The 10562-nt window shown below is 34.5% G+C and overlaps 1 protein-coding gene across 1 annotated transcript; it reads right to left on the minus strand.

The window, feature by feature from the left end:
- Positions 1–3523: 3523 nt before the first annotated feature.
- Positions 3524–5511, minus strand: LOC126767526 (uncharacterized). Its single transcript, XM_050484999.1, has 2 exons — positions 5397–5511; positions 3524–4967 (listed from the first exon to the last, which is right to left on the minus strand). Exons 1-2 carry the CDS (start codon positions 5509–5511, stop codon positions 3631–3633), a joined length of 1452 nt encoding a protein of 483 aa, XP_050340956.1. The 3' UTR covers positions 3524–3630.
- Positions 5512–10562: the final 5051 nt, after the last annotated feature.

Consider the following 10562-nt stretch of genomic DNA (forward strand, 5'->3'; position numbering starts at 1 on the left):
CTTTTAGTGTTTTTAAATGAAAATTGGCTATGGAATTAATTGATTTGAGTCTGTTTAACGAACTATGGAATATAAGTCCTCCCCAAAATGAATGACTCACTGTAAAATAGCCTTATAAAATTTTTGGCGACAGAATTATTTTTTTGCTATTTCACTTTATGTAGCGAAGTATACAACATCTAAAATGAGTTCACCCCTAAAGGATTGTTAATAACTTACAAGTACATATAGGAATAACGTTTGGAAAACTAACCAATAACAATCACATTTGGCCACGCCTTAGTACTGATTGGTTTAAGCTTTAAATGAAATCAATGTAAAATTAGGTTGAGGCGTGGCTCATTTATTGTTGTAGATTGGTGTACGCTCGAGCATAATTGTTCTTCGCAGAACCATGAATACGGATATGTGTAAACATGCATATATGTACATACATATATACATGCATATTTTTATATATAAAAATACACAAATAGTGCCTGGCAAACAACGTAACTGTTTAGTAGACTTTATTTAATATTCGTGTGCATTCCTATGTACATATACTAAATACAAAATGTACTTATCTAAAATGCAAATCATTCAAAAACTCGAAGTTTAGTTTTTTATTTATTACGAATCACTACATATCCGTACATACATACGTTAGTATAAAATTTTAAGCTTTTGCTATCATAAAGTATGTATTTATGTTAAACTATGTTTGATTTTTCATTAAATTTGGAAACTGCAATTAGGGAAGTCGAAGATCTAGGACATAAGAAATTCGTAGAATGGTACCACTGAATCACCTAGTAACGATTTTTGCCATAATTTTATGAAGAAAATATAATAAAAAACTACGAAAATAACAAAATGTGACCGTTTAATCAATTATTTATAAATACATCTTCTTCTTTACTGGCGTAGACACCGCTTACGAGGTTATAGCCGAGTTAACAGCAGCGCGTAAATTGTTTCTTCATTTCGCTATTTGACGTCAATTTGAGATACCAAGTACAGACAGGTCCTTCTCCACCTGATCTTTCCAACGAAGTGCAGGCGTTCCTCTTTTTTTGCTTCCATATAATATGATATCAATACCACCAGCGCACGCCAGCAGCTGTACACTCTTAAAGAAGATTGTGCCTTTTTTATTTAAATTTTGGTATAGATATAGATTGAAGAAGTAACCCAATAGGGAGTCTCCTTCTCTAAAGCCTCGCTTGGTAACCAACGGCTCGGAGAGGTTTTTCCCGACACTGACAGAGTGTTTGTTTCTCAACGTTTCCTTACACAATCGTATAAGCTTTGCGGGATACCAAATTCAGATATAACAGTATAGAGGAAGTTCTTTTAGTACTGTCGAAGGCGGCTTTAAAATCGACGAAGCTGGATCTTCTCCAAGACTTAGGGCACAGGGAATATCTGGTCAATAGTTTATTTCCCAGGTCTTGAGTTCTTGAGTTAGAAAGTTTTCGATTGTCCGCATTAATGTCTTAATTTCGAAGCAGCTATTACGTAAAGTTTTATTCCCTTAATCTAGGAGATCAGGATATAATGGCCAGCAAGCTGGACCTAGTATGATTACATGAGATTAAATACAAGAGCCGAAAACACAAGCAAACATTGTTGATCGCGTCAAGCACCTACCTATGTGACTACCAAATCAGCTACAAAACAAACAAATTTTCTTATCATCAAAACATTGATTTTTATTTCACTTCATATTTGGAATACATTTAATACAAATAAACATTAGAGGTGAATTACAATTAATACACTTCCTATTCTTCAAGCCAATCGACAATTCTGTCAAAATGACAGAAAACATGTGATTGTGGCGGAAGAGCTTAAAGCTTTGGGTGTGTTCAATGCAATTCATCGTAGTACATTAATCAATACCACATAAATTCTTAAACTCTGTTGTAGTACAGAACTCGATTTGATTTAGAACAAAAATTTTAAATTCTGTGGACTCACATATGGTTTCCTTAGCACACTGTCTGTCTTTGGCATAAGATTTTAGCCGTTATTCCCCTAACAACCTTTTTGCATGACAAACTCATCTAACACTCCTCTTCTATAGTCCGACTCCGCCAAAACAGCAATTTCCTAGACCTACCGTTAGGTGACTTCAATGACAAAGAAAAGTGAACCCTACCACCTAAGTGGGGATTAGATAATCGCTATAACAACACTAACATTTTCAAGTTGTTAATTGACATGTCGTGAAAGTTTAGGATTTCATTTACATGACTGCGATATAATTTTTTTCGCATACAGCATGAGGTTTATGTACTTTATTGTTTTGCAAACCAAAAAAAAAGCAGGTCAATATTATTTAAAGTAAAACGGCAGTATTTGCATGTCCATGAGCCCCTATTTCTTTAATTCGATGCATGCAATTAAACAACTGCGCCGATAAAAATTCTTGACTGGTTTTTAGTTAGTATAAATGGCAAACAAGAAAATCCTAAATTTTAAGCAAACAATTCTTAAGTTTTACTTGGGCCAAACATCGTAAAGTGGTTCATGAAAATTTCGCAAAATCTCCGATTTTGAAAATTAGCAGTTCATTTGGAGAGGGACGAGTCGCATACCCACGCATAAAATTTAGAGTATAATAAAATTATTAAATAAATTATTACACTATTGGACATAAATCTAAGAAATTTAGTGAAGTCGTGCTATATTATAAGCACTTTTTCGAGATCCACTTGTTTAAATAATAATATTTAAACACATCGTGGAAAATGTTCACCTTTAATAATCTGCAAAAAAATTTTGGGCAAACGATTCGATTCGTGTAACTGGCAGAATCAGCTCCAGTAATAACAAAAACGCATTACTCCTTGCAGTTATCTGGTACAGATATATTTATTGGTAACTTATTTATCAATATCCCAAAATATAACCTCACACTTTTGCACTAAAATTGGATGGTTAGGCATACACATGATCTGGTGGAAGAGTTGAATTAAGAAATCTCACCATTCTGCATCAGCTGGAATATTATATATTTTCTGTTAAAAAATCTATTTCGCTCTTTCATATACGAGTGGATAATAAAAAAAGTATTCTATAATTTTTTGAGGTGAGAGTTAGTTTATTTATATACATACATATGTACATGTGTATATACAAGTTAATGCTGCCCACCAATAATATCAACACGCACCTTTGCTGCTGGCAAAAATTGAACTCTCTTTATTCAACAAATTTACTTAGTTTTTATAATCAAATTTTGCTTACTTACTAAAAACTTACATATGTACGAGTTCTTACTAGCTAGAACTTATTTCTATACATCAAATAATCATAACGTAAGCTAAAACCAGTGCGAACCTCAGTTTGGTTGTGAAACGGCTCACATTGCGGCGGCACGGTTTCCGCTTCGGTTTCCGCTTGTTATAGTGCCGACGAAATGTGTTTTTGTTATTGCAATTTTTGGAAATTAATTTTATTTGATTTAATTTTACTTGAGCAATGCAAAATATTGCTGAATTAGATTTTACTTACAAAATTGTCTGTATATTTTATATATGTGCTAACTCCCCCTTTCTTAAGCATCAGCGTCTCGCTGATAAAATTTCATTTGCTACTGAAATCTGTGGATAATCTACTATTGATGGAATAAAAAACGAATTCCTATTTTTTGGTTTTAGTATGATATACATACAAAGCTAATGATAGTGTTACTGCAACAAGAATTGCTACGAAGCTTGAGCTAACTGAAAGAATGTTTTTTGCTGTTATGCGTTCTAGCTTATTTACATTATTTAAATGAAGTTGATGTAAATAGTTTAGATCTAATTTAATTTCATTTTCTGTTAGGTTATTCTGAAATATTGCGGGTAAGACCTGGTAGGAACTTGTTTGCCAGTTTGTGTAAGTAACGTTGTTCAAGGTTATAGTTTCATTAAAGAAGTTTATAAAAAATGTACCATTTAGTTTAAGAGATGTATTATTATAAGTAATATTTCCAATGAAATTTGAAAGAAATAATGTTCCTTCTTTATTTTCGTATTGGTAATCGCATAGCGCTTTCTCTCCGCTAAGAATTTGTGCGATGCAGTGGGTTTTGTCCAGTTTTTGAAGTTGGTTTCTCTTGCATATTTTAGTGTCATCTATTTCAATGCATTTCCCAAGTATGCCGTATTTGTCATTTTGGGATATGAAAAGGTTAGTGAATTCTAAATAAACTCGCTTAAGGTGTTTTACAGTTGAACGTATAATAATATTATTGAATATGGTATCTTCGGTTTGTGGTAGTGAAATTACATATAAAAGAAGTGAATCTTTGACAATCATAGAGGGTTCTGCGTATTTGAGTGCTTGTAGATAGTTCATTTCTGAATGGTAGTGTCTCGGTTTGAGAAAGAACATTAGCGATATCTTCCTTGCCATTATAATTTTCGCAATTTCATCTTTTACTATACCTAACCTATTATATAATGTCTGTTCGAACAATTCCCTGTTATCCTTACTTATTTCGTCCATTATTGTGTTATAACTATCTAGTATTTTATTATTTGTCTTGATAAGGTATTCGTTTGTGGTATATTGTATGTTACTGTTTTCAGTCAGTTCATGTGTTGTAGAAAGAATTCGGTCCCAGTCCGTAGCATCGGGGTTTCCTGCTAACCATTTCCAGGCGGATCCAATCCAATTGATTGATCTCTTCTGTATGGTTGTGTTTTTTGTTCGTAGTTGGCTTAGAAGGTTATCTATTTGGGAAAGTTGATGTTTTAGTTGTGGAAGTAAAATACTTGTTTTCCTAATTTCGTGGTTTATAGTAAGTCTGATGTCATGGGCAATTTTTTCGTATTCGTTCAAGTCAATAGTATGAATAATTTTATATGTTCCTTTACTGACTTTTCCTTGTCCTTGTTTGATCGTTACGAGCGGGCTGTTATATTCGTAAGTGTCTACCGTCGCAGTCGTCCAGTACGGTAAGAGTCTAAAAGATAAATGCCTGTTAGTTTCTTAAATGCGATTTATGAATCTTTCTATTATTTTTAGTAGTTATTGTTACGGTATTGTCTTTAGCGACAGTTTTATAAAAATAGGTTTAGTTTTACCCTTAATCTGTTTATTCTTTTTAAATACAGTATCACCTGGTTCGTAATTCTTTATTTTTGATCTCTTTTTGTTATGATAACTTAACATATTTTTTTGGTTTCTGGCTATTTCATTTCGGAGGTCAGAATTAACTATTTCTTTAAAGTTTGTTAGATCTTGGAAATTAATTCTCTGCGTTCTTCCAAAGAAAATGTCGGCTGGCTTTTTTTTCGTAACTGAGTGTATAGTGTTATTGTATCTGTCAACTGCAATGTTGATGATTTCTTTAATAGAGCATTCAGAGTATTCCACTTGGAGGCATCTGGTTATTTCAACAATAGTGGAATGCACACGTTCTATTGCACCATTAACCTCACTCTTTTGGGGTGGTGCTAAATAGATCTCTATTCCTAATCCTTCTAAATAATTCAATGTTATTGGGCTTATAAAGCTGCCCTCGTTATCCATGACTAATGTCTTTGGTACAGTAAAATAGTGAAGAAGCTTTATCAGCTTATCCCTGATATGCAATACTGATTTATTCTTGATTCTAAAAAATTTCGCAAATTTAGAGAATTTGTCAACGCACGTAATAAACTTTTCACCGGATATTTCTATAATGTCTATATGCAGTATTTCTGTTGGGTATGAAGGTATGGGAGTTGCTTGTAACTTGGGTTTTTGTGGATGTCGGTCGTATTTATTACATCCACAAATTTCACATGACTTAGTATATTTTTTAATAAGTTTAGTCATCTGCGGGAAGTAATATCTTTCCAATATCTGGTCTTTATTTTCCTTACCGTTTCGATGAGCTCTTTTGTGTTCCTGTTCTATTATTTTAAATTTAACTTCCTCATCAGGGATATCAGTAACCACTTTCTGTGTTATCCTGATACGAAATTGTGAGAAATATTCTTGGTATACCTGCTGTAATAATGAAATATATTTTTCGTGGATTTTAATACCATTGATTATATTTGGGTTGAGAACGCTTTTTAAGATTTCAATTAGTTTTTCCTTATTGTAAGCTTCACATGTAATGCGGTGCCTGTGGTACCTTGGATGAGGTTCTTCGTGAATTATCTCCTCCTTTCCTTCTAAGAATACAATTTGATTTTTGAAAACATTTAATGGCGCTTCACAGTGAGGAATGAGTTTTGAGCTATCCTCTTCTGCGCTATGTTGTGAATTTTCATCTGTGGATGTGAGCGTATTTATTTCTATTGGTAACCGTGATAACGCATCAGCGACTACGTTAGTTTTTCCCGGTTTATAAATGAGTTTATAATTATACTCTTCTATCCTTGCTTTCCACCTTTTGAGCTTGGCGTTGTTGTTACTGTTACTTAGTGCAAACGTCAGCGGCTGGTGGTCGGTAAGGATTTTTATTTCCTTAGCTCCATATAAGTAGGTCCTTAACTTGTCGAGGGACCATACTATGGCGAGCATTTCTTTTTCAATTGTGGAGTAATTCTCCTCGGTTTTATTGAGTGATCTAGATATGTAAGTTATGGGTCTATCTTTACCGATTTCTCCTTGTGAAAGGACTGCCCCAATTGCTGTATTGGAAGAATCTGTCGTCAAAATAAATGGTTTATTGAAGTCTGGGAATACCAGGATTTCGGAAGACATAATCAGATATTTTATATCATGAAATGATTTTAAGCATTCCTCTGTTAGCGAAATTTGTATTCTTTTAGATTGACTTGCTTTCACTTGCGCATTTTCGCCTCTAGTTAAATTTGTAAGTGGTTTGACAATTTTCGCAAAGTCTTTTATAAATCTCCTGTAATATGACGCTAAACCTAGGAAACCTTTTAATTCCTTAAGGTTAGCAGGTGCAGGAATCTTTTTAATAGCGGATATCTTTTCAGGATCTGGCAAAATACCTTCTCCTGTAACGATATGCCCTAAAAATTCCACTTTCGTCTTGAAAAATTTGGATTTTTCTAGATTGACCTTTAGATTTGCTTTACACAAGAGCGCGAATACATCTTTAATATTGTTTAGATGTTCTTCTTTAGTTTTCCCTGTTATTATATATCATCAATATAGACGTAGCAGGACTTCTCTATAAGAGGTTTGAGAACGTCATTGATCATTCTCTGAAAAATGGAAGGGGCATTTTTTAAGCCGAACGGCAACCTAGTAAATTCGTATTTACCATTGGCTGTTGAAAAGGCTGTCTTTTCTATGTCCTTTTCCTTCATCCTGATTTGGTGGAATCCGGATGTAAGGTCGAGTGTGGTAAAATAACTGCACTCGCCTAAGCTAGCAAGAGTGTTGTTTATATCAGGTATTGGGTAGGAGTCAGGTATCGTTACTGCATTTAGTCGTTTAAAATCGACGACAACTCTGTACTTCTTTTCCCCTGTCGGTCCTGATTTTTTTGGTACAATCCACAATGGTGAGTTATATGGGCTCTTTGAAGGCCTTATTACACCATTGTCCAGAAGTTCTGCTATCTGTCTTTCTACCTCACTCCGGAGGTTGGTTGGGTAAGGGTATGATTTTGTATAGATCGGCTCTTCACTTGTTGTTCTTATTTCTGCTAACACGGTTGTATTGATTGTCCCACTGTCAGAGACTGGTCCGAAAAGTTCCGAGTACTTATTTATTATTTCCCTAACCTCCTGTTCATGGGTCGTTTCTTGAATATTATTTATTTGTTTTGATACTTTTTGTTTTAGTGGCAGTACCACATCCCCGAGGGTTAGCGTGTCATTTTTTCTGTTTATAATCGCTCCCAATTCTTTGAGGGTATCATCACCTATGATGCCATCAAAGGACTTTAAATTAGGTAATATAAAGAAATCAATCTTATTTGTTATACCTATACTTTTAAAAAATGATCCACACAGTTTATGGGTTATTTTTACTGGACCCGCGGCTGATTGGACTTCAAAAGGACATCTAAGTTTACTGGAATTCCTTGAAAGTTTTTCACACACAAAATTTTTATTAGCTCCTGTATCTATAAGGAACTTTAAGGTACCCCCATTTTTTAAGGTGAGTTCTAGATGGGGTAAACTAGAGAGGCGTCTGTCATAAAATTTATTTCTTCGCACTCTCCACCTTCAGTAAATTCTTGGTCCTCTGTTTGAATATTAAATAATTTTGGGTGTTTCCTAGGAATATTTGAAGAACTGTTGGATGGCCTTACTAAAGGTATATTTATCGGTCGGTTCATATAATTTATTTTTTGTGAATGTATTGAAGGGTCTACCTCCATCGGGACCGCAGGCTTGGGTTGGGTTGGCCTAGGTGGAGGTAGCGCTTGAGTTTGAATATTTTTATTATAGATTTGATTTTTTTCGAACGAGTTTAATTCCCTTGGTACAAATACCTGTTTTTGGTTCATTTGGTTTCTTTGCGTTTGGCTTAAGCTACCTATATTCCTTGGGTAGATTGAATAGTTTCTTAAGTTAATGTTTTGTATTTCAAGACAGGAAGCGTATGCTTCGGGTAAGTTCTTGGGTCGTTGGATGACTAGCATCCTGGATAGTTCACCGTTTAGGCCTCTGATGAATACGTCAAGGGCTCGGTTCCTATAAGTTTCTAGTAGCACGCTACTTGTTTCTCTGGAATAGTCCTGTCCCTTTATTTTATTGATTATCAAAGATAATTGGTGATTAATTCGAGCATAGAACGCTCGATCTACGCTAAAGTGCTTTTGAGATAAGGATCCTAGTTCGTGTTCTAGGGTCCTTAGGTCGCGTTTGTCTGCGTAGTGCAGTGACAAACAACTCTTGATTGTCCCCCAGTCGTCATCAAATATATTATATGATATTAAGGCCGTATCCGCAGGACCTTTCACTTTTTGCCTAATGTGCCGTAAGATGGCTCTATAGAGTGGCTTCGTCCTTATCACCTCATAGTCCTGTAAAATAGATTCTACATTGTGGATCCAGGAGATAAATTGGATCGGGTCTCCTTCGAATGTCGGTAGGTTCTTTACACTATCAGGCAATCTGCTAATTTCGGCTAGGTCTGCCTCTGTTAAGTGAATAAGGTTATTTGGGTTAGCGCTTTCGCTGTGTGGGTTGATTCTAGCTTCTAATTGATTTATTCTATTGTTTAATATCTTAGCTTGCTCGATTTGCGCGTTTATAGCGCCTGTCAAGTGTGTGATGGCTTCTTGTACTTGCTCCATACTGAGGCTCACCAGTTTTTACAATTTTTTCTATTGCTAATTGTTATAATCTTGCTCTTATTACAATTTATTTTAAATTGCTCAATACATAAATTTGATTACAAAAAGGTGAATAACTTAATTTTAATTCTTACAACAGTATCGGGAGTATCAGCTTCTGCATCCTGATTTCGGGCGGTCCACTTGTTCCTTTTTGAGGTGTTTTACTCCTCTACTTGGGAGTGGATGACGTCACAGTTCAGGCTTTGATTGTTGTCTTGGTGGTTTTGCACTTTTGTCTACACAGTTGAATATGCTGCGAGAATAATTTTCTCAGTTGCACAGTTATTATTGTCGTATTAGAGTCACCTTGAGCACTTGGTGTTATGGCAGCTTTTCTACGTTGATTCCTTCTTGTTTAGGGGCAACAATAGTTTTTATTAATGCACAGTTTTGAGTCTCTTTGAGCACGTTTTTAGATAACAGCAGTTTTGTTAAGCTGCTTAGTTACTTACACGCGGATAACAGAAGTTTTATAAATGTGCGATTAGAGTTACTTTAAACACTCTGTTTAGATAACAGCAGTTTCCTAACGCTGTTTTTTTTTTCTGCTCGCGGGCAACAACAATTTTATCAATGCGCGATTTAGAGTTTTCTAACGCTGCTTTTTTCAACCGATATAGACAATTTAAATTTGAAGTCTCGGGCGCCAGTTAATGCTGCCCACCAATAATATCAACACGCACCTTTGCTGCTGGCAAAAATTGAACTCTCTTTATTCAACAAATTTACTTAGTTTTTATAATCAAATTTTGCTTACTTACTAAAAACTTACATATGTATGAGTTCTTACTAGCTAGAACTTATTTCTTTACATCAAATAATCATAACGTAAGCTAAAACCAGTGCGAACCTCAGTTTGGTTGTGAAACGGCTCACATTGCGGCGGCACGGTTTCCGCTTCGGTTTCCGCTTGTTATAGTGCCGACGAAATGTGTTTTTGTTATTGCAATTTTTGGAAATTAATTTTATTTGATTTAATTTTACTTGAGCAATGCAAAATATTGCTGAATTAGATTTTACTTACAAAATTGTCTGTATAGTTTATATATGTGCTAACTTACATGTCTTAATTTAAAACTTAGTTTGTTAAACATACTGTACCGTCGATATGTAACTGGTTTCTGATTGGTGCTCGCAGCACTCTGATCAATGCATATTTGACAGTACGAGTACGCTTGAATATTATAATTAATTTGTTTGTACTTACAGTAGCTATAAAAAGTAAGTTATCAAAGTGAAATATAAATCAGCGAAGTTAATAAAATTTTAAAGTTTACATTTTTCAAACAAAATATTTTTTTTTTTTATTGAGACCATATTT

Source organism: Bactrocera neohumeralis, unplaced genomic scaffold (assembly GCF_024586455.1).
Source record: "Bactrocera neohumeralis isolate Rockhampton unplaced genomic scaffold, APGP_CSIRO_Bneo_wtdbg2-racon-allhic-juicebox.fasta_v2 ctg752, whole genome shotgun sequence".
Taxonomy (NCBI): Eukaryota; Metazoa; Arthropoda; class Insecta; order Diptera; family Tephritidae; genus Bactrocera; species Bactrocera neohumeralis.